The sequence below is a fragment of the Tursiops truncatus genome, chromosome 19 (assembly GCF_011762595.2).
Source record: "Tursiops truncatus isolate mTurTru1 chromosome 19, mTurTru1.mat.Y, whole genome shotgun sequence".
Classification (NCBI taxonomy): Eukaryota; Metazoa; Chordata; class Mammalia; order Artiodactyla; family Delphinidae; genus Tursiops; species Tursiops truncatus.
Genome location: NC_047052.1, coordinates 45,547,766 through 45,572,385, shown reverse-complemented (window position 1 = coordinate 45,572,385; position 24,620 = coordinate 45,547,766). Strand labels below are relative to the sequence as shown.

The 24,620-nt window shown below is 50.9% G+C and overlaps 2 protein-coding genes across 3 annotated transcripts in view; both read right to left on the bottom strand.

The window, feature by feature from the left end:
* The window catches only part of PAK4 (p21 (RAC1) activated kinase 4), a 46,543-nt gene extending 38,900 nt beyond the window's left edge, over positions 1–7,643 (bottom strand). Inside the window, exon 1 of one of the 2 annotated variants that reach the window (XR_012327972.1) lies at positions 7,477–7,643. The gene's annotated coding sequence lies outside the window, so the exon portion shown is untranslated. The remainder of the gene's footprint in view (positions 1–7,476) is intronic. The other variant, XM_033846246.2, reaches the window with a different exon arrangement.
* Positions 7,504–24,614, bottom strand: ACP7 (acid phosphatase 7, tartrate resistant (putative)). The gene is given in 18 exon segments (XM_033844020.1): positions 7,504–7,752; positions 12,657–12,773; positions 13,903–14,040; positions 17,300–17,371; positions 17,490–17,557; positions 17,649–17,706; positions 17,798–17,905; positions 17,989–18,035; positions 18,038–18,102; positions 18,201–18,263; positions 18,482–18,509; positions 18,512–18,601; positions 19,684–19,866; positions 20,174–20,216; positions 20,218–20,301; positions 20,303–20,382; positions 23,989–24,151; positions 24,534–24,614. Coding segments are annotated over 18 exon segments (1,737 nt in total).
* Positions 24,615–24,620: the final 6 nt, after the last annotated feature.

Genomic DNA, 24,620 nt, shown 5'->3' with positions numbered 1-24,620 from the left:
CCCATGTGTGGGAGTGGCTGAAAGCAGCCAGGGGAAGCAAGCCCGAAACTGCCACACAATGCCGCTTTATCAGAGTTTCCAGGGCCGGGCTAGAGCGCTGGAGTGGGAGCAGAGGGCCCAGGAGGGAGGCTCTCTATGTGGGGCCCCTGCCCGGCGTCCCCACCTGCCAAGGTGTGCCCTCCAGAGCTCCCCTGCAGCCGGCTGGGAAGGCAGGAGCCTTCTAATCCCTCCGCTCAGTTAGCGGGTGGCAGGGGGAGCCCGGGGCCAAACCCCAGCCCTGCTGGCTGACACCAGGCTGGTCTCCCAGGTTCTCCATTTCCTCCCCTTAAAAGTGGGATAATAAGAACATCTACATCTAGGACTTCGCTGGTGGTCCAGTGGGTAAGACTCTGGGCTTCTACTGCAGGGGGCCCGGGAACTAAGATCCCACATGCCGCTAACAAAAAACAACCACCACCAAAAAAACAAGAACGTCTACATCTTGGGGTTGCTAGGAGGATGTGACAAGTTCGTTCACTCAAAGCACACAAAACAGTGCCTGCTAATACTAATAATATAGAGTAATACTGTGAGTACTAATACTGGCAGCTATCCGTCTTTGAACACTTACTATGCATTTTGTCTGATGAGTATGCATTTATATCCTCAAAACAACCCTGTAAAGGAGGTATCATTATCATCCCCATTTTATAGATGAGGACGCGGAGGCACAGAGTGGTGAACTGACTTGTCTGGGATCACACAGCTAAGAGTGGCGAAGTTGGCTCCAGAGTCTATGCCCTCAATCTCCACTGCACCCGACAGGTCAAGAGCTCCAGACTGGAGCGAGGCAGGCCTGGATTTGAGTCCCAAACCTGCCACTCACTCACTGTGGGGTTTCCAGCCTATGCCTCAGTTTCCTCTTTTTAGGGAAAGCAAAAATATCACAAATAGACAGGAAAGGAAGTCCAGAGGGCTTTCAACAAACACAAAGATGCTCCCTTTTACTCATATTAAAATCAGGGGACTTCCCTGGTGGTCCAGTGATTAAGACTCTGTGCTTCCCCGGCAGGGGGCATGGTCGGGGAACTGAGATCCCACGTGGTACAGCCAAAATTAAAATAAAATAAATAACAAGAATAATTTTAAAAAATCAGAACCACAATAAGGACCACTTACTGTGGCACCTGCCTGACTGGCAGAGGTCAAAGTATCAGATAACACCCATCCACATGGCGAGAACATGAGGAGACCACGGCGCCACCGGACACTGGGAGTGGGGTGCAAACAGGAGCGTGCTCTCAGGCAGGCTGGGACACTGCCAGCAGAGCTCCCGGGGCACGCATCTCAGACCCCCGAGCACCTCCAGAGGTGTGCCCACAGCTCACACGCGTGTGGGGGGACACCATGCCATGGAACCTCACACAGCCACAGAAAGCACGAGGAAGCCCCCTACATCCTGACACAGAACTTAAGAGTGAAAAATGCAAGGGGCAGGACAGAATACAAACATGGGAAGTCGGCTCCACGTGAGCAAAAACAAAAGCGGGGGAGAACACGTGCAGAACAAACACCCAAGAAAGAAAAGAAACCAGGAACAATGCTGTCTCTGGGAAGGGGCCCGAAGACAGAGACGGGGTGGGAAAGAGACCTTATCGCTGTATATACCCTTCTGCGCTGTGCGTGGTTTCTCAACTGCAAATAGGCAATACATGCAGACAGGGCAAAAACGGGCCTCTTAAAATTAAAATGCAGGAAAAGATTAATGAGGTTAATAACACCTCCTCCTCAGGGCTCCGGGCCGCGCCACGGCGGGATGCTCAAAGAGCACACATCTGGCGCCTGGCACTCAGGGACCTGGCGGCTAGCACGGTGTCACGAGGGGCTGGGAGCAGGCGAACAGGAGGCTGCAGCCCAGAGGGGCACACATACCACGAGCTTACTATGTACCAGGTAATGTGCTAAGCACTCGACAGCACGGTCTCTTCCAATCCCCCCGACAGCCCATTTAACAGGTGAGGAAGGTGAGGCCCGGGGGTGCTCTGGCTCTTCCAGTAGAGGGTCGGGCTGAGGGACGTGTGAGCAGAATGCGTGGCCCTGGCAGGGAAGGTGCCATTGGGCAGGACCAGAGGGCCCCGTGAGACAGGCTGCAGTGAGTGGTGGCTTCTGACACATCTGCTGTAGCTGGCTCCCCTGGGACCTGGGAAAGCTCCCCTTCTGACCCTCCCTGCCCACCCCCACCAGCGTTCCTGTGGGCCAAGGCTGCTGGCAGACAATAAGCCCCAGCCCCGGATGGGTGGCTGGGCCGGGAAGGGTCCCATTTCCCTGGCTGTGACTTGGAAGGAGGCTGCTTCCTGCTGGCAGCATCTGTGGCCGCCCGGCTTGGGTGATGGGAGAAACAGCTGCTGGGGACACCCCGACCGGCGTCTGGCCAGGAAGTCTGGCTCACTGTGAGCCAGCAGGACAAGGAGGGGTGAGGCAGTAGACACGAAAGGGAAGGGGGCTGTGGGAGGTCGTGAGGGAAGTAGGGACCCAGTGCCCAGAAACCACCCAGGCTGAACAGGCCCCCGAAGAGTTTCTATCTAAACAGGAGCCTGGAAGAACAGGAAGTACCTTGTCTTACCAAGACCACTTCCAAAACACTGCAGGGCACTGGAGCCTGAAGGCCTGGAGTTCAAGTCCTGCCTCTGCCACGTGCCTGCTGTGTGACCCTAGGCAGGTCACGTATCTCTCTGGGTCTCAATTCTCTCATCTCTAAAAAGGAGTTGATACCAGTACCTACCTCATAGGTTGCTGTGAAGATCAAATGAGTCCATACGGCTAAAGGACTCACAATCTTGGCCAGCACACGGGACCCTCCAACACCGCCACCCTCATGCTACCCACTCTCTTCTGCTTGGACTATCCCGGCAGCCTCCCCTCAGGTCTCCCGGCCCCCAGCCTCCCTGATCTGTTCCCCACATGGCAGCCTGAGCAATCTTTATAAAAGGCAAAGCAGATGTTGCTTAAAGCCCTCCGATGACTCCCATTACACACAGAATGAAGTCCACACTCCTCACCCCAGCCTGTCACCCCCTGCTGTATCTGCCACACCTCCCCACCTCCTTGACCTCACTGCCAGCTCTGCCACACTGGCTTCCTTGGTGGGAACTGAACATCCCAAGCTCCTCTGGACCTCAGGGCCTTTGCACTTTCCATACCAACTACCTGTTCTGTTCTTTCCAACTCTTCCCAGGCCTGGCTCCCTCTCATCAATCAGATGTCTCCTTCTCCAGAAAGCCCTTGTGCTGGCTCCCCAGGCTGGGTCAGATGCCTCCTCCGGATTCCTACAGTCCCTGTGCGTCCCCCATCACAGCCCTAACCATTCTGCTTGTGCATCCCTATCCCAGACCAACCACTGTGGGCTGTCACCGTCTGGGGACAGGTCTATCTCCTTCACTGTCCTGTAACCCATGAGGGCAGGGCTTGGACTGTGTTGGTCACCACTGGGACCAATGATCTGACACACACCAGTGTATCAAGGCTTTGCCCATCCCTTTCCGAGCTGCACCTCCTTCCTCTTTGCCTCCCTCCTGAGGAGGTTTAAGTCAGTACCGTTTCCCTTCCCAAATGTCAGCCCTGGGAGATGATCCCCAAGGAGAGTTGGGTCAAAGTTTCAGCCACTGTCCTGGATACCCTAGAGGGCGAAGGTCAAAGCCCAGCCTGCCTTCTCCTCTGGGTGTGAGGGCTCAGCAGGTGTCAGGCCCCAGCTAAGCCCGTCACATGAACCATGCCCCTGTTTCCAGCCTGGGGTGAGGGGGGCAGGCAGGTGGCATGAAACCTACCACCTCATGGCTGAGTAAATCGTTTCAGCAAGGGCCGCAGACTTGCCCAAAGCAGACACGGAGGCAAGGGAACCCTCAAGCACTGCTGGGAAGCACATTGGTACAAATGCTTAGGGAAGCAATTTGGAAGGTCCAGCATTTCCACTGTGAGACATATACCTGAGAGAGACTCTGGCCGTGGTACACAAGGAAACATGTCTAGAATGTTCATTGAAGTGTTGTTTGTTACAGTCCCAGTGGGAACCACCTAAATGGCCACCGAAAGGTGAATGGGTAACTCCTGTGTGTCACTAATACAAAAAGAAAACGCAGAAAGGGAAAACGAATGACCTGCTCTAGACCGACACACGTCCACATGGAGAAAAAGCCAAACTAACGCAGAGCAGAAGAAGCAGGCTGTTTACTGTGGTACGCTTTATATGATCTGTAAAACTGTAAAACACTGGGCAACCCTGGCTGGCCATCAGAACCACGTGCCGATGCTGGCCCCACGCCAGACCAAGGGACTCCAAGCCAGAATTTCTAGGGTGGGCCTGGGCAGCAGTATTTTTGAAAGCTCTCCAGGTGACTGCAGTATGTAGCCAGGGTTGAGAGCTATTACTCTATTGTTTGTGAATCCATCCGAGGGCAGGAACAGTAGGCAAACCTGCAGAGGAAGGCTGGACACCAAATCCAGCCCAGCGGCTACCACTGGGAGGGAGGACAGGCAGGGAGGGCGGGGCAGAGAAGAGGCGCCTTTAACTGTATCCGCTGTGTGCTCTGTCCCAGGCTGGACACTGGAAGCGTGGGTGTTTTGCTACATTGAGAGCTCTACTTTTTTCCCTAGTCTAAAAATGTATCACAGGAACAAAACTGGCAAATAAGAAATCACTTGCTCAAGGTCCCATGGCTGGTAAGTGATGGGGCAGGAGGCCGAATGTCTAGTGCCAAAGCCCTATAATTCCCCCATTATCTGTGCTAAGCCCTGAGATGCTGAGCGAGTTGCCGCCGTGAGGGACCGAGGCTGGCTGGCCTCATAGGGCTGCCTGGCCCTGTACCCACCCAGTGACCCTGCCAGAGCCAGGTGGGGGAGGGGCAGCTCCCAGAGTAAGCCAGGAGGCAGGTGGAGAGAGGCCCGGCCACCACCTCTGAGGCCCTCCTCAGGTAGCGGTAGCAGCAGCGGCCTCAAGACCAGAGCTTACACAGCACCTACTGTGTGCTAGGCCTCGGGCCAAGCGCTTTATGCTCTGCATCCTCACAGCAGTTCTATGAAGTAGTCATTATTGTTGTGCCCATTTTGCAGAGGAGGAAACTGAGGCCCAGAAAAGTTAAGCGACTTGCCCACGGTCACACAGCCTGTGAGTGATGAATGTGAGCCAGGCATCCTTGCACCAGCGTCCTTTCTCTGAACCACTCCCCAGTACTGCCTCGGAGCTCCACACACACAGGGCAGCTACTCATCTGCCCCTGCTCCACTGCCCACCCTCCTCCAAGGCCAGGAACCCTAGGGGTCTCACACAGGCTACATGCTGCCGACAAGCCCCCAACTCTGCATCCCTGACCTCCACTCACGCCTTTTCTTCTGCCTGGCGCACCCTTTCCCATTCCTCCTACTCATCCTTCAGAGATTACCCAGGGGACTTTCCAAGGGACAGAGTACCAGGCCCAGGGTCTGGGCACTCTCCTGGTCCTCTGACCATGTCCTCGCAGGCCACGTCACTGCTGGTAGAGATGTAGCCATGTATCACTGGCTAGGGGTCTGGTTCCAGTCCGCTCCCACCAAGGGACACTGAGGGCCCTCAGGGGCCAGGGGCCCGTGTGTCTTGTCCGCTGCTGCAGACTCAGCACCCAGCACCACGCCCGACATTCAACCACCACCAACCCAGCACCCTCCATGGACCAGGCAGTGATTCAAGTGGGGATTCAGGGAAAGAACAACATGGAGAAATTCCTGCCCGTGAGGGGCCCACATTCTAGTGGGAGGCAGACAAGAAACTGCGTGTTGATAAATAAGTTAAAGACCGAGTGAAGGGCTGGGAGAGAACAATAGTGAGATAAAGAATGTGTGTGGAGGGCGGTTGGGAGTTCCCTGGTGGCCTAGTGGTTAGGATTCAGTGCTTTCACTGCAGAGGTCTGGGTTCGATCCCTGGTCCGGGAACCATCCCACATGCCACACAGCACGGCCAAAATACCACAAAACAGTGTCTGGGGGCAGGGTGGTCCTGGTCAGGCTGTGAGTGAGTGGCTCGTGAGTGAGAGGGTGCAAAGTGGGGAAGGGATTCCAAGCAGAGGGAACACGAAGGTCAAAGACCTGGAGGCAGGCATAAGCCTACAGAGTTGAAGAACAGCAAACAGGCCAGTGTGGTTGGACCTCGGGGAGGGACGCGAGAGAGCAGGAGGAAAAGAGGTGGCAGTGACTGAAGATCATGAGGAGAGGTTGGGGTTTTAAGGACAAAGAACACCCAACTTTGTACAGGGTACCACCCAACAACACCCTCCCCAGACAGGAGCCTGCCAGACTCACTTGGACTCCGGGCCACCCACAAACACCCCATCCCATCGGCCCAGGGGACCCTCTCCTCCCAGATCACACCCTTCCACCGAGGCCAAACAGACAATCTGTTCCTGCCCAGGGAGCGGCCCAGCCTTGCCCAGCCCCCTGCTTCCACGAACAGACCTCTGGCAATCTACAGTGTGGCGACCAGGGGCAGGAGCTCTGGAATCATTCAGATCCAGCCTGGAATCTGCCTCCATCACTTACCAGAAGCTCTTTGAGCCTCACTTTTTGTGGCTGTAAAGTGGGTGTATCTAGATTGTAGTACAATAAGACCAGGCGCTGAGCACAGTGTCAGCCCTCATTAAGTATTAACTAACATTATGAGTATTTGAGAGGCAGCAGAGCATAGAACTCTGGGCCCAGAACTCCAGAGTTCCAATCTCAGCTGCAAAACGTACTCATGAGGTGGCCCTGGGCAAATCACTTGGCCTCTTAATAATGGCACCAAGCCCATAAGGTTGTGGTCAGGATTAAATACGTGTAAAGAGTTTAGAACAGGGTCTGACACATAGTGCTTTATGAGTGCTTGGAATTCTTTTCATTATCTGCGGGAGGGGGGCTTCCTTCTCCCCCACCAGAAAGCACCTTTGATTTCTTTCTTGAATGTCCTACCCCTCCTCTCCAGCAATATGTCCCACTTGGGTTTTAACTTTCGACCCTTGGGAACATCATCTGTCGGACCATCAGATTCTGATTTTTGCTCGCTTTGGTCACGCCCCACCTTTGATCTCATAAAGATGCCCCCCAACCTAAGTCTCCTGCATTTGCTCCACTGGCTGCTGCCTTAACTCCAACAGCCGCCCCCACGGTTGTGACCTCTGACCCTCGTAGGCACATCCTCCCATCAAATTATTAATTTGACCCCCTTTTTTGACATTCACCCCGTGCCCCTCCAACGAACTCCCACTTCAAATTTCGAATTTTGCGCCCCCCTTCGCCACGCCCCCTTCGTTAGTTTGACCTCTGACCTCCTATACACCTCCCTCCCTCCCGCTCAGCGTAGACCCACGACCCCCCCGGACGCGACCCTTCCCTCCACAAGTGAACTTTGACCCCAGCGGCCCCGCCCCCTACTCGCCTAAACGCTCTACAACCGCCCGGCACACCTCAATCCCGTGGCCAGACCACTTATCCTACCGGCTCGGCACCGCAGTCGCTCGCGGCCTAGCTGCTCGGCCCGGAAATCGGCTCCCTCACGCCGCCCTCAGCTCTCTTGCGCCGCCGCCACCACGGCCACTGCCGCCGCCATGTTGAATCCCCAACGAACATCCGGGGCTTTCCCCCCTCGCCGTCCACCAGTCCCCATAGCAACGGGGCTGACTGGGCCGGGGGCAGGGCCCGCTCAGGGGCGGAGCTGGGCTCCGGGCAGCGCCGCTCCAGCCTCTGATTGGTGCTGATAGTCCAATCGGAGACCTTCAGGCGGAAAATGCCAAGCAGGGATTGGAAAATTTGGAAAGGGTGCGGAGAGGCTGGCTCCCAGCCCACTTGGATTCTTAAAGGGGAAAATGGCTATCCTCTGGTAACAGAACTTCCCACCTTCCCTCAAAAGGAGTTAGTGGGTGGAAGGCAGTAATGGTAATAATGGCCAGAAACAGTTCGTAAGCATTTACTATGTGTCAGACACCCCGCCAAGTGAAATTTCTCGCTGAATACTCACAACAGACGTATTGTATGTTAATACCCATTTTACAGATAAAACTGAGGTTTAGAGGGGCGAACGAGCTGGTTCGGGATCACAGGAAGTAAATAATGAGTTTTGGACGACGTCTGGCAGTCTGTCTGAGTCCGGGAACTTGGCCCGGAATCAAGGCACAGTTTGATTTAATCTTTTTATAAGGTTTTTTTGTGTGTTTTTGTTTTGTTGTTTATAGTATTTATTTGTAAAAAATTTTTTTGAAAAAAAAACCCCGTAATCTAAACTCGGACATCTTTTTCTGTGATTGCACTCATTGAGCTCCAGCCACTTTGCTCTTCCAAAAAAAAAAAAAAAAAATCAGGTGCTCTCCCACTTCAAGGTCATTGCATTGCATTTTCCTTCTGTCTGGAATAGACTCTTTCCCCAGGTATCGTCATGGCTACCTCCTTTCTGTCCTTCAGGGTTTTACTCAAATGTCATCTTATCAGTGGGACTGTTCCTGCCCATGCTGACTAATGCAGCAAACATCCCTCTCACATGCTACTAAAGCCCTTACCTTGTCTGCTTTTTCTTATTTTCTGTTGCTCAAATCATCTTCTAACATACTAGATGATTAGATAATCATAGTTACTGTTTTTTGGCTCTCTCTGCTGCTGTCGTGTCAGCACCATGAGAGCATTGATTTTTGTCTGTTTTGTTCACTGTACTTGCCCATTTGTTGAATGGATGGTTGGATAAGTTGTAAATCCACCTCCGCAGAGGTACTTTTAAATATTTAGTGCATCTCCCTTGCCCCAGCACAGTGTCTAGCACATAGTAGGCATTTAATTAATACCTGCAGAAGCAATGAATAAGTGATTGCATAATGTCTTTTTTTCTGTGCATTTACCTACCTTTTATTTATTTTTAAAATAAATTTATTTTATTTATTTTTAATTTTGGCTGTGTTGTGTCTTCGTTGCTGCGCTCAGGCTTTCTCTAGTTGCGGCGAGCAGGAGCTACTCTTCGTTGCGGTGCGCGGGCTTCTCATTGCCGTGGCTTCTGTTGTTGCAGAGCACGGACTCTAGGCGCGTGGGCTTCAGTAGTTGTGGCCTGCAGGCTCTAGAGCACAGGCTCAGCAGTTGTGGCGCCTGGACCTAGCTGCTCTGCGGCATGTGGTATCTTCCTGGAGCAGTGCTCGAACCTGTGTCCCCTGCATTGGCAGGTGGATTCTTAAGCACTGCGCCACCAGGGAAGCCCCCTACCTACCTTTTAAAACAGAATTGGAAACACATTTATAAAGAATTTTGTATCTTTTTAAAACAAGACTATAAATATCACCAGTAACTTTCCAGGTCATTAAATATTCTTCAAGAACATTTGTTTTAATGGCTGCATAAGATGCCATTCTATCAATGAATGCTAATTTGTCTGAACCACTCTTTCTTGTTGAACATCTAAACTGTGATAAATATTTTGCTATTATAAATAATTTATCCCACCCCCAAAATCCAAGCAGTTAAATATTTGTGCACATCTTTAATTATTTCCTTTGAAAAGATTACCACAGTTGGAACTGCTGGGTCAAAGGAAACGTACATCTTTAAGATTTAATAATAGTAACAGTTCCCATGCTTCAAACATTTCTGTGCACTATACATGGTGCTAAGTTGCATAATTTAATCAGCAGGGGCTGTGATTATCCCTGCTCCACAGAGGAGGAAACTGAGGCTTAGAGAAGTAACTTCATTTGCTCGAAACCCCACACTGGGTTCATCCCTAGCTTTGATGCCCAAGCAAGGCTCTCGCTAACGTCCCTCTGCTGCCTCCCCACGGCCTGGGACACACATTGCCAAGTTGTGCTGCAGGGATCCAATTCACACACCCGCCAGTGTTCGGAGAGAATATGCCCTTTAAACTACCTTTGCCAGCATTAAACATTCTTGTTCTTGTGCTCTTTTGAAGTCTTTCTGCCTTACTGAGTCTCCGTTTTTAAAAAAAAAACAAGTCTTGGGACTTCCCTGGTGGTCCAGAGGTTAGGACTCTGCCCTTCCACTTCAGGGGACACAGGTTCAATCCCTGGTCCCTGGGCGGGGAACTAAGACTCTGCAACCCCACCTCACCCCCCCCCCACACACAAAAAAACAAGCAAGTCTAGTAGCCGAGACGATGGCACTTTATCCAAATCCCAGTGATGGGAGGATGGCCGGGTACAGCCTTTGTCTCTCTCTTTTTAATTTTACATTGGACTATAGTTGATTTGCAGTGTTGTGTTAGTTTCAGGTGTACAGCAAAGTGATTCACTTACACATATACATATACCTAGTCTTTGCCTCTTTAATACCCTGCACACAGTGCAGGGCATCAGGCTCTAGAACCCATGTTTGGGGAAGCCCTCCTGTAACTTAGTTGGGGATTTCAGTCAGCGATCAGAGCCCTGGAACAAGCCCAGTGGTAGATCTGCTCCAAGGGTTTCCTCAGGATGGGCAATCAGGCCCTTCTACTTCAGGGCCCTGGGAGAGGAAATCGGGCCCAAAGAGCCTCCTATAGCAGGCTTCCTGGAGGGGTTGGTGAGGAGGTGACCCTCAATAGATGGAAAAGGTGAGGAGAGTGAGGACGATTTGGCCTCATAAAAATGATAAATTTTGGGCTTCCCTGGTGGCGCAGTGGTTGGGAGTCTGCATACCAATGCAGGGGACACGGGTTCGAGCCCTGGCCCAGGGAGCAGCTAAGCCTGTGCGCCACAACTGCTGAGCCTGCGCTCCAGAGCCCATGAGCCACAACTCCTAAAGCCCGGGCGCCTAGAGCCCGTGCTCTGCAACAAGAAAAGCCATTGCAGTGCGAAGCCCGCGCAACGCAACGAAGAGGAGCCCCTGCTCGCCGCAACTAGAGAAAAGCCCGCGCGCAGCAATGAAGACCCAACACAGCCAAAAATAAATAAATTTTTTTAAAAATGATAAGTTTCAATACATCATGGGAAAAGATCAGTGGCAATATATAGATGGCAAGCAAAGCTTCCTGTCCTTTATATGTAAAGAGCATTTACAAATTTGTGGTCCAGTGGTTAAGACTCCACACTCCCAATGCAGGGGGCCCAGGTTCAATCCCTGGTCAGGGAACTAGATCCCACATGCCGCAGATAAGCGTTCACATGGCACAACTAAGGAGCCAGTGAACTGCAACTAAGGAGCTCTCGAGCCACAACTAAGGAGCCCATGTGCCACAACTAAGAAGCTGGTGAGCCTCAACTAAGGAAACTGCCTGCTGCAACTAAGGAACCCAACTGCTGCAACTAAGATCTGGCACAACCAAGTAAATAAAAAAAAAAAAGAAAGAAAGAAAGAAACTGCAAGGAGCCTTGGGCCTAGTGGAGCCTGGGGGGGAATAAGATGTGAGGAGGCTGAAACTGCATGGCGCAATGGAGGAATACATGTGCCATCAGCCAGAGCTAGGGGCTCACAGGCTTCTCTCAGGGGAGCCCTCAGCCCTGGGGCCAGAGCCCAGCCTTTGCCTAGGACTTCTGGAGTCAGATCCTGTCCATCCCCAGCTCAGAGCCCTCCCCTGGTTCCATGTCACTCAGGATAAAGGACAGAGTCCTCCCTGTGACCCACAAGGTCCCACGCGATCTGCCCCAGTCACCTCCCTGCCCTCATCCCCACTCTGCCTCTCACTCCCTCTGCCCTCTGACAGGATGGGCGTGCTTCTGTCTCGGGGCCTGTGCATTAGCTGTTCCTCTGCCTGAACTGCTCTGCGCACATGGCTCCCCCTTCAGATTCCTTCAGATCTAAACATCACCCTCTCAGTGAGGTCTCCCTGACGACCCTCGTGAAAACTGTCACTGCCCCCCACTACTCTCTATCCCCCTTCCTGCTTTTTCTGTGCATTTATCACTATTTACCATTATATGTTTTACTTATTTATTGTGTTTGCTGTCCGACACCCTGGATAGAATGTCAGCTCCATGAGGGCAGACATCTCTGTGTTGTTCACAGCACGGAGAACAGGTCCTGGCACATGACAGGTGCTCAATAAATACCGATTGAATACAGGAAAGGAAGAAGGGAAACAGGGGGAGGGGGAAAAATTTAAAAAGGGAGGAAAATGGCAGCCCCGTGAGCTCCTAAGCTTGTCACCTGCCCCAGTTGGAAGTTAGGAGTGTTAACACTTCCCGCCTTCCAGGATAAGTCAGTGCCAGGCTGGGAAACTGAGGCATGAAGGACACTGGTTACCGCTCCTTGGGCCATTGGAGACAGGCCTCTGATTGGCACTAAGGGCCGGCCTGGAGGAGAAAGTCACCATCGCCACCTGCTGGACAATGGTGTCATGACAGCCATGCCCACCCTGCTGACTTGGGGCTGGTGATGGCCCTTGCTCCGTGGTCAGGAGAGGAGTCGGCCCAGTGGGGCATCCCCAGCAAAAGTTCAGAGTCCACGGAGACACAGCCATAAGCCTCTTTACTCCTGAGGCCCTGTGGACACTCTGCCCAGTCAGTGCTATGCAGGAGGGCAGGGTTGTGCCACCCAAGACCTGTCTTGCTTCACTTTGTCCGTACAGCTGCTCTCCCAACACAGCAGGTTGGGACCCCCACCTCTCGGGGAGGAGAGAGCTGCTCCAGCTCCCTCAGGGCTGTATCCACCCCACATGGGACCTAGGAAGGTAGAGGAGTCAAGGACCTCCCTGACACCCTCCCGGGCCTGGGTACCCCAGCCAAGGTAGCAAGGCCCAGGGTTCCTGATGAGAGCTGTCTCCATCCCCAGAGGTACATCATCCAGCCAAGCAGAGGTCTCACCACCCAGACATCGTCCACAATCTTCCCATCATGCAAGGGACAGAAAAAAAATAATAAAATAAAAGGAGGTAATGAAGGCTGAAAGCCCAGATTCTGGGGCCAAGTGGCCTGAGTTCAAATCCCAGCTCTGCCTCTGATAGGCTGTGTGACCTTGGGTGAGCTATTAGACCTCTCTCGGTGTCAGTTTTCCTCAACTGGAAAGTGAGGATGATAGTAATAGTACCTACATCATAGCTATCATGAGAATTAAGTGAGATATTTGGAAAAGGCTGGAAAGGGAACCTGGCACAAGGCAAGGACTGGGTAAGTGTGGGCTATTATTATTAGAGCACAAACCCTGGAGTCAGACAAAACTCACTTTATATCCCAGCAAAGCCACTCCCTATGTGGCCTTCAGCACATGCCCCTACTCTGAGCCTCACTTCCATATTGCATAAAATGGGGAGAACTGAATAGATAACATACACAAGAGCCTGCCTGTGGTGTATGGGCTACACAGTAAATAGTAGTTATTTATCATGAAAAGAATATGGTCTTTGGGGTCAGATCTTAGTTCTGCACCCTCTGGCTGTGTGACCCTGGGAAAATTACCTCCCCTTTCTGAGCTGTAAAATGAAAAGAAAATTTGTCGCATGGTATTGTTGTGGTGATTAAAGGAACTAACTATAAGGCATCCAGTTCAGAGTCTGGAACACAACAGGTGTTCAATCAGTCAGTTATTAGCACCTTTATAAAACTACAATGGCAGAAATAAAGAAAGGTGAGCCATGATTATTTGGGTCCATCTAACCTTAAGCCATCCCTACCACACACACACATCATATTGCTTTCCCTTTACCTGTCTCCCACAACCTAGCTTTTTCTTCCCCTGCTTCATGTGATAAATACCTATAGAATCGACTGTGTTTTAGAAACTGTTCTAAGCACTTTATATATAATAAGTCATTCAACCCTTGTGAGGTAGAGACTATTAATATCCCCATTTTTCAGATGGGAAAACTATGGCTCAAAGTTGCTTGAGGTCATCCAGCTGGTAAATAGCAGAGGCAGGATTTGAACCCAGGATTTCCAGCTCTCACGTCCACTTCTGAAACCACTTGGCTCCAGAGCATGCTAGGCCTGGTTACTCAGGCAGGTGATTGGGCCACTGCTCACTGACCTGGTCATCAGACACCTGCTGGATGTGGACACGGGTCTCACTGAGGTTGTATAGCCGTGTGTACCCGTTCTCTTTGATGCGCACGGTGCTCCAGGGCCGCGGGAAGAGGGTTAAGGGGGTCAGCCGCTCCTCACAACCCTGCCGGAGAGAATCATTTAGACCCAGGGCTGGCGCAGGTGGAGTACCCACTGGGGAGCAGAAAAGACCTGCCAGGCTGGGACCCTGCCACCCCCAAGGAAGACAAAGCCAGTTAAGACTTGATCTTGATAATGCTCACAGCTGAGTGTTTTGACCCAACCAGGCTTCCTGGTTCTCTGACTTCTAGAACAGTGCCTGGCTGTACAAGACTGTCCACTGCAGCATTTTCTCGAAAAGCCCTGAGCGGGAAGCCAGCCAAACGGCCATCAGTGGGGGTAAGTTAAATAAATTATAGGGTAGCCATCACAAAGTGGGGTGGTAGAGAAAAATGGCCAAGACGTATGGTTAAGGGGAAAATGCAATTCACAGAATAGAAGAAATTGGTGGCTCTCAACCATCGCTGCACAGTAGACCCTCCAAGAAAGCTATTGAAATCGTCATTGCCTGGGGGAGAGGAAGTGCTTATTCTTGCAGTAGAAACCCAGGTAATGTGAGCAGAAAGGATGAGGGAGCATCAGCCTCAAAAACAAAAAAAATCACCATTTTGCAGCCATCATCATAGTAACTGATTGAAGCCAGAACCATCAATGGATGGTCAAAGTAGCGGCGAAAATTTGAGGAATATCAGGATGTTTGTGGAGTCTCAAAGTACCTCCAGGAGACCCTTGTTAATTTTAAAGGGGAAAACCGTGACTATGGTGGAGAAGATGTGTAAACTGAGACTTAAAGGGGCTAAAGAGATACCACGCACCTCCTCATAGGGTGCACTGAAAAGAACACAATATCGCTTTTTATTCTTACCCAAAATGTGTAACTTCAGTCTAATCACCAGCAAACATCAGACAAATCCGAACTGAGGGATAGTCTACAAAACAACTTTGCTATGCTCTTCAAATTTTTCAAAGTCATGAAGAATGAAGAAAGAGTGGGGAAATGTTTCTGATTAAAGGAAGGGAGAGGGGGCTTCCCTGGTGGCGCAGTGGTTGAGAGTCCGCCTGCCGATGCAGGGGGCGCGGGTTCGTGCCCCGGTCCGGGAGGGTCCCGCGTGCCACGGAGTGGCTGGGCCCGTGAGCCATGGCCGCTGGGCCTGCACGTCCTGAGGCTGTGCTCCGTAGCGGGAGAGGCCGCAGCGGTGAGAGCGAAGGGAGAGAGATAAGACACGGAAGTAGAATGTATGATCTTAGACTAGATTCTGGACCAGAAAAAAAAAATTCTTTAATTTAAAGGACATGAATAGGACAATTGGCTAAATTTGAATGAGATTAGATAATGGTATATTATCAATGTTAACTACCTGAATCTGATTATTATACTGTACTGATGTAAGAGAATGTCCTCGTTTTCTTAGGACATACAGATGGAAAGATAAAGGGGCATCATTTCTGCAACGTACTCTTCATCGGATCTGAAAATAATAGTAAGATGTATACACACACACACACACACACACTTAGACAGACAGACAGACAAAAACAGAGATTGAAACAAGCGTGGTTAAATGTTCACATTTGGGAAATCTTGGTAAAGGGGATATGGAACATCTTTGTATTATTTTTGCTACTTTTCTGTTAGTCTAAAATAATTTCAAAATTTAAAATGAAAGAAAAAAGCTAATCTGCACTGATTAAGGTCAGAATAGTGATCACCTACACCTATGAGGAGCCACCTGCACTGATAACATTCTATTTCCTGCTGCAGGTGGTGGCCGCACAGGGGTGGCAATGCCAGGGCCGAGCCCTCGGAGATTCTGGTGTTTGTTCTGGGGTTGGGCCCAGGCACTGGAGTTTTAAAACCTCCCCAGGTAATTCTAACGTGCACCAAGGCTGAGAACTGCTAGGGTGTGAAGCATGATCCAAGCTGTTTTTAAAAAGTGGGTGATGCCGTAACACAACTCCATTGAGACAATGACTCATTTGCATACATGGAAAATATTCTCAAATGCCACCCGAGATGTAACCGTTGAGAGTGGGACTAAGAAGGGTGTGGAGAGTTTTACCTCCTGCCCTCTGTTCTGTTTGAATTTTTATCATGAGAGGTTCTTACTTTGATCTCACTAATTTGTAAGAAACAGCTTAAAAAATAAGCCCTCGCTTCTTGTGGAAGTGACTGATTCCAAGGCTCGGCGGGTGGGGGTAGGGGGACAGAAGATGATCCTGGAGCACCCTGTAGTGCCAAAAAGTAAGAGAGAGCCCACAAAACGACAGGGACACATCGAAAGGACACGGCCTGATCTGAAGAGTTCCCAGTGGCCAAAGTTAGAGCAATCTAGGCAGCAGCGTAAACGGCAGGAGTATTGGATTAGAGCCCACGGGAGAAGATAATTACCCATGAGGCCATACTAGTATAAATCCATAACTAACTAACCAAATAAATGGGGCAGAAGGGACAACTCTTCCTCATGGGAGGATGCTAACTAATAAATCGAGGAGGAATGAGGGAAATAGAAGATCCCCAGTGGAACATCCCAGTGATCACTGTAACAGACAAGACCCACTGATGGGTTCAAAAATTAGCAGGTGAAAGTTAGAGGAGAAACAGGACATTTGCAGGGTCTAAAAGCATCTCCCCCAAGATGTTTATCAACTAAAAAGGGAAATACAACAACTTTACAGAGCAAGAACCCAGCAGACACTTCCTTAAACAGGTGATTCAGAGAAATCCCTCCAGGAATGAGACACAGTGAGGACAGGGACCCCCCCGGTATGGCCCGCTGAGAAGGACAGACCATCATTTGTGACTGTGTGGCCCCAAATGCATAACCCGAATCTTGGCAGGAGAAAATATCAGACAAACCCAGATCCAGGGGCATTCTGAAAAAAACAACTGACCTGAATGAAAGACAAGGGAAGAGGGAGGAACCATCACAGTTTGGAGGAGACTAAGGAGACACAATAACTAAATACAGTGTGGGATCCTGAAACAGAAAAAGGTCATTGGTGGGAAAGCTGGTGCAATGTGAATGAAGTCTGGAGTCCAGTTACAATGCTAATAATAAGCCCTCTGCCCTGGATCCATCCAGTAGACCTGGGCAAGCACCCCCTGCCCCCGCCACTTATTGATCCTGCGATTCTGAAGGAGTATTTTACTGTCTGAGCCTCTGTTTCCACATCTGTGCAATGGGCATGCTATTGATACTAGGTGCATCTAACCACCTAAGAGATAGCAGCTGTATAAAGGATGAGGCACCCAGGCTGGTACAAGTGCAGCCCTCAATAGATCAGAAGCCAAAGCAGCACCCCCCTCCCCCCACCCTGCTCGCGGCAGATCCGGTGATGATGTGGACGGGGGCACAAGGGTGGGTGTTGGGCATCTCTCGGCTGCCATTAAATACCTGGAGAAGGGACAAAGGGGAGGGGCCTGTCATACCCAGCCAGGCCCCGCGGTTCTGACCTTGAGGGGGCGGTCCACTGACACCAGCCACATGGCTCTCAGCCCACCCCAGGCCTCACATGGTAGTTGTAAATTGGCCACAGGCATTCATAGGAGCGTTCGTGAGCCCACAGCTGCAGGTCCACCCCTGATACAAAGCAAGAGGGGGGTCAGGTCCCTGAATCCAGGAGAGATGGGGCGTGGGGTCTGGGGCTGGGGAGTCCCCTGGGGTCACTCACCGTATTTATAGAAAAGATCCTCCAACTCATAGAACTTGCCAAGGAGGCCTCTGCGAACCTGGGCCGGATGAGCAAGGAGGTGAGGGGTGACTCGGGCCAACCCCCCAACCTGGATTTCAGCACCTTTTCCCCAGGGAGGGGGTCCTCACCTTGCTTTCATGCCAGGTGCAGTCATCCCAATCAGCACTGGAACAGTACATGGGCCGGTGACCCATGGTAATGATCCAGGGCGGGGCTGCTGGGTTCTTATTGGCTTTCTGCAGAGAAGGGCGCAGTGTGAGGGGCAGGGGTTGCAGGAGGGGGAGGCGAGGCAGGTCCAAGGGGGACATCCACAGGTTACCTGGAGGTCGCTCTCCAGCCAGCGAAACTGTCTCTCTACCAGGTGGCGCCGTAATGGAGAAAGAAATATACCTCGGTGGAGAAGGAAATGATGTGTACCGGGCCCAGATCCCAGCTGGAAGGGTCAAAGGGCAGGGGTCAAATATGGGGTCTCTCCTGCATCTCCCATCCTTCAGGGGAGGGAGGCCAGTCCCCCAGCTTCCCTCAGGTTACCGGTACCACAGGCCTTCACTGTCCCCTGGCATGACGAAGCGAGCTTTGTAGTTGGAGAAGTTGCTGGATAAAAGGAAGTAAAACGGTGGGGAGAAGGTCTGGGTGCCCCCGCCCACCCCCACCTCCCACTGTCAGGCCAGGCCTGGCTCCCAGCCCAGCCCTCATCTCCTTTCCTCTCACTTCCACAAATGAGCTGCTGCAGTACGAGAGACTAAGGTGAGACACTAGGAAGGACTTTTCTTTGGCCAGGCCCTTGCCCACCCTGAGCCCTCAGGCCTCACTAGCGGTCTTCGTGATTCCCAGGACACGCATGTATGGAAGGCTGGCGGCCACAGGTTCGAGATTCATGAACTTGTCCCTGACGTGAGCGTTGCCCTGATTCATGTTGTAAAAAAAGTCTCCTGGGGGGTGGAGGAGAGAATGAGGACCCAGACCTGGCTCTGCTTTCTCCAGATTTGAGAGACCTGGTTGGTCACGTGCGGGCTGTGCAAGTCCTGGTCGCCCCCACTGTGAGGCGTCCTGATTCTCCGATCCCTACCTCACACCCACCCACATGTGCGCTTGGAACCATTTCCTGAGCCTCTGGTCCCCGAGGGCCCCTGCAGGACCTTGCCGGTCTCCTGTGCTCTGAGCACACCAGCCGCCATCTCACCCCTTCTCAGAGTAATAACAACGTTAAGACTGACATAGTCTGGGAAATTCCCTGGTGATCCAGTGGTTTAAGACTCGGTGCTTCCACTGCAGGGGGCACAAGTTCAATACCTGGTCAGGGAACTAAGATCCTTCATGCCCCTCGGAGGGGCCAAAATAAACAAATAAAAAAATATATAAGGGTGAATTAAAAAAAAAAAAGACTGACATAGTCTAGTCAGGTACCAGGCACATTTTCAGATGCTTTACATGCTCGATCACCTGAATCTTCAAAACACCCTCTGAGGTGGATGTTATTATCATCCCCATTTCAGATGGGGAAACTGAGGCCCGGAGGGGTTAAGTGCTCGTTTAAGGTCACAGAGCTGGTTAGTGAGGATCCAGGAATCGAACCCTGGGAGCCTGATTCCAGAGTCTACTATGGCTTTGAACTATATCGGCCCCAATCTCCATCTCCCATCTGGTTCCCGTCCTCTCAAATCACAACAGAAATGATCATGACAACAAACACTTATGTAGCACTTACAACAGGACAGGCAATATCGACTTATTTAGTCATCACAAGAGCCCTGTGAATTCTAACCTAGTCTTAGCCCTTATAACAATAATACAGAGGAGAAAACCAACGCACATAGCTCGAAGCGTCAAGACTGATTTTAACCTGGGCAGCCTGGTTGACCACAGCACCGTCTCTGTGGCCAGTCTCATCCCCCAGCCTGCAGAGCCACGCTAGCCCCGGCCCAGGTCCCCTCCGCGGTCCTGGCGTTGCCTCCCACCCAAGCTTCCCCTCCCCGACCCCAAACCTCCAGGCGCACCCTGGCTGATGCCTCACCCACATGAAGAACAGTGTCGTACCTGCCCTGCTGGGTGTCACTGCACAGTCAGGGTAGGGCCCTAGGATTGTCAGTCCCTATGTCCCCAAACACAGCCAGACAGGGGCTCCAGTGGGGCCCAGTCTTCAGGGCCCTGAAGAGGAACCGACGGCTCCAGCCCTGAGTACTGCCGCAGCAGTAAACTGAGGGGAAAGGAAAAGGTCACAGTCGGCTGGGGAGCGGGGTGGGGGGCACCCCAGGATGTCTCCTTCACCCCCATCCGTCTTCAACTGGTGTGGGGATTGAATGGGTCTGCCCTATGCCCCTTCTGTCCACCTCACCCCAGGTCCCCAGCCTTCCATTTTCATCCCAGGGTCTTATACAATAGGCTTGCAGGTAAGCAGAAGGGGTACCAGCCCACCTGAGCCACCCGCCAATAGCAGCTTCTAGCCCACATCCCACTCCTCTTCCCATTGCCCCCTCAACACCTGGGCCCAGGGCCCCTCTCACCATACTGGACCCTGGGCAGCAGCCCCTGCAGTGTGATTCGGTCGGTGTATGTAGAGCTTCCGCCAGAGGATGCCCCCATCCATAGAGGGGCTGGAGGTGCCCTGAGCCCGGAGGGGCAGGGGCCCCCCCTAGCTGCAGCCCGAACAACTGCACTTCCGAGGGGGTTGGGACCCATGTGGTCCAAGTTACAGTCATGCAGCCTGTCTCACCTGGAGAGAAAGGAAATGGGGGTCGGGCAGTGAGGCCTGGGCAGGGGTGGGGAGGGATGTGAGGAGAGTGAGGGGCAATAACGAGAGACTGAGGGGCTCTTGAACATTTAGTAGTTAAGATCACAGGTTCTGCAGCTTTCCAAGTTCAATCCCCGCTCCACAATTTCCAAGCTGTGCTTTCCTTGGGCAAGTCACTTCACCTCTCTGAGCCTCAGTTTCCTTCTCAATAAAATGGAATAATAATAGTATCTTCCCTATAGGGTTCTGTGAGGCTTAGATGAATAAGTAAAAGTAAAGTAATATGTATAGCTGATTCACTTTGTTATAAAGCAGAAACTAACACACCATTGTAAAGCAATTATACTCCAATAAAGATGTAAAAAAATAAAAGTAAAGTACTTGAAACAGTGCCTAGTACAGTCAGGGTTACATGAGTGAATGAATATTATTATTAATATCGTTACTGGGTGCAGGCCTGTTCCGCGTATTTTACACATGACATAGTTTAGGGGTTGTCAACTCAGATGTCTAGAGGCCAGCTAGGTAATACACATGGGGACAAGGGCCAGCTGTAAGGAGTAAGGCAGCAGGGAGACGTGGAGTATGTTGCAAAGCGTAGAGCCTGCCCTGCCTCAGAGAGGAGCCATCGTTCAGCTCTGGTACCACTCAATCTGTCAACTTCTAGAGCAAATCTTTATACGGTGTTTTTTTTTTTTTTTTTTTGCGGTACGTGGGCCTCTCACTGTTGTGGCCTCTCCCGTTGCGGAGCACAGGCTCTGGACACGCAGGCTCAGCGGCCATGGCTCACGGGTCCAGCAGCTCCACGGCATGTGGGATCTTCCCGGCATGCACCTGCATCGGCAGGCGGACTCTCAACCACTGCGCCACCAGGGAAGCCATATACGGTGGTTTTTATAGCCCAAAAGCATGTAAGAGTAGATATACAAACTTTTAAGTGATAGCTCCTAATTCTTAAACGTCAGCAAATCAAGGTTTTAAAAATACCATGTGGTATAGGATGACGTTAAGAGCATGAGCGGGCTTCATATTTATACATTCATATATATATAGAAATATAGGTGTGTACATATGCATATCAACATATCCTCATGTATTGTCAAGCCCTGTTTGTGAGAGGGCCTAGGAGCAGCGACGCCTCAGTAGCAGTGAGCACACCTAGTGCTCAGATCTTAGTTTCTAAATACCCATTCTCCAATCAAAGGAACCAGGGCTCCTTGGAGAAGTAGTTGATTCCAGAGATGGGGTAGGAAATATACAAGATGAGTCTGGGATAATTGGTGGTGCCAGAAGGTGAGGCAGTACTCAGGACACGATGGGAGTGGGGTTGTGGAAAGAACACAGAAGCCAAGCTGGAGGAGTTCTAAAAGACCAAGTCAGAGACAATTTGAGCCACAAAATAAATAGCAATGGTACTGAGTTTAATTCATGGGATAAAATAAATATCCGAGAGTCCATACCAAATAAATAAATAACCAAAACAAACAAACAAATAAATAGAGGGGGCGGGGAGGGATAGCCCTTCCTTACAGTAAAATTTCAATTAGACAGAGAGAGGGAATTAGAAAGTTACAAAATCACAATTAGGCACACCCCATGCTAATAATTGTGGCAGACAAGATTTACCAATGAATGCTAAAATTAGTGCACAAAAGTTTCAGGAGAAACCTGATTTCCAGCCTTAAGGAATCTTCCCCTAGATATTCATTACAAGGATATTTATACAAAGGAAAGAATAAAAGCTTTACAGTGGAGAAACCCAGCAGGCACCATTTTAACCAAGCAATGAAGGTTCACATTACCAGTGACAGCAATAAGACATGTCAGTGTCATGAACACTCTGATACCATGCACTGAGAAGGGCACTACATCCCACTAGGACAGTCTTGCCAGAAAAATACGTAATTCAATACGTATTCCAATCGTGAGAAAATAGCAGATAACCCCCAAATGAGGACTGTTCTATAAAAACCAAACAAAATCAGAAAGACAACAGCTCAGTACTCCAAAATGTCAAGATGTTCACGTTAGGAGAAACTGGGTGAGGGGGATATAAGAACTCTGTAATATTTTTTGCAAAATTTCTGTTAAATCTAAAATTAGTACAAAATTTACAGTTTTAAAAACAAATATGACAGGCTTTTGAGCCAGCCTGCCTGGGTTCAAATTCCAGGCTATGTGACCTGCGGTCAGACTCTTCATGTCTTTGAGCCTCAGTTTACTCTTTTGTAAAATGGAAGGAACAATAGTACTTACAGCTTAAGGTCCAATAAGAGGTTAAATGAGTCTTCCATCTGAATCGCTTGTAAGAGTATATTTGTTATTATTATCATTATTGTGTAGGCCAAACAAAGGCCAGCTGTGATCTCACTGGGTTTTCACAGTGAAATGGGTTTTATTTTTGTTCCATTTTACAGAAGCCTCCAGGCAAAGTGCCTTGTCCAAGGTCACTTAGCCAGCAAATGCCAAAGCCAGTTCATTCGTGTGGTTTCAGATTCTCATTGCAACTAACCCTTAAGAAACTACCTTAAAAGTGTCAAGGACACACAAAAGAACAAGGAAAGACTGAGGAATTGTCACAGATAGGAGGAGTAATTAAGGAGACTTAAAGAGAGATAAACCAATGCCTCTCCTCACTATATTCCCTTTCTTTTTTTTTTTTTTTTTTATGGTACGCGGGCCTCTCACTGTTGTGGCCTCTCCCGTTGTGGAGTACAGGCTCCGGATGCACAGGCTCAGCGGCCATGGCTCACGGGCCCAGCTGCTCCGCACCATGTGGGATCTTCCCAGACCAGGGTACGAACCCATGTCCCCTGCATCGGCAGGCGGACTCTCAACCACTGCGCCACCAGGGAAGCCCTCCCTTTCTTTTTTAAAGTGTAGTTATTTTTCATGAAAAATGTCATCTACCTTACTAATGAATGGGTTTATTATTGCTCATTTTTAATGATTGAATCAATAGTTTTAAATGCCTCCATTTTAGTTTCTGTTATGGCAACTATCATGGATGTAACTCACATAAACTGAAGCTCTCTAAGGTTCTTATAATTTTTTTAGCTGTGCCAAAGCGTCCTGAGACAAAAACGTGTGAGAAGCACCGCCACACGCCAAGTTCCCTTTTGCTGCTTCACAGCTGATATTTCACTTACTCGTCACTCTGAGGTCACACTAATATTACCCCATTGTCCAGATGAGGAGACTGAGGCCAGAGAGGTTAAGTCACTTGCCCAAGTTTACACGGCAGGTAAGCAGCAAAGCTGGGGTTAAAACCCAGGAAGTCTGGGTGCAGAGGGTCCAGAGTCCAAGGTCCTACTACCTCCTTGCACCTCCACCAGAAGATCAAGGACCAGGAGGGAGCTTTGTGGGAACACCGCGATGAGCGAGGACGACAGCAGCCCCCTTAGGAGAGCGCTTACTATAGGCTGGGCTCCAGAGGCATGTCCCACACAGCCAGATGCGCCGCTGCTTATAATCTCCATTTAACAGAGGTGGACACATGAGGCTCAGAGAGAACCGCCAGCCTAGAAATCAGTGTGGGATTCCTGATTCTCACTGGGAAATGCCCAGGGAGAGGTCGCAGACACTCACCTGGGTAGGACAGGTGGGCTTGCTCAGGGGCAGCGCTGGGAGCCTTTGGGGACCCCTGGACTCCCAGGGAGAAACAGAGGAGCGGACAGCAGCAGGACCAGCAGGGACGAGGGGAGCACACGGTAGAGGGAAGGGGGGAAGCAGAAAGGGGAAGGGCAAGGGTCTAACGTGTATGAGATCCCTTCAGAACAGCAGGAGCGGCTGGGGAGGATGGGGAAAGAAGGGGGATCAGGCAAGATCACACGGAGGGAGGGAGGACGGCAGGGAGGTCTTCACAGGGATGGTTATCCAGATGCTGGAGAAAAACAAAAACAGTCATCACTACTGAGAGGCGAATGCCCTCTGAGCCTCGCTGGCTGCTAAGCATTTTACATAGATTAACTCATGGGAGCCTGACGACATTCCTCTGTGTGGTGGCCACTGCTCATCAGCCCCATGTCACAGATGACGGAGCTGATCAACGGAGTGACTCAGTTGCGTGGCTCAGGTGTGATGGAGCGGGGATTGGAACCCAGGGGTCCTGGCTCCAGAGCCCTTGCTCTTACCCACCGCTCACTCTCAATGCAAGAGGCTTGGGAGTGGGGCTGGGGGGTCTCAGTGTAGGAAGTTGCCTTTGGCAACCCCATCCCCAG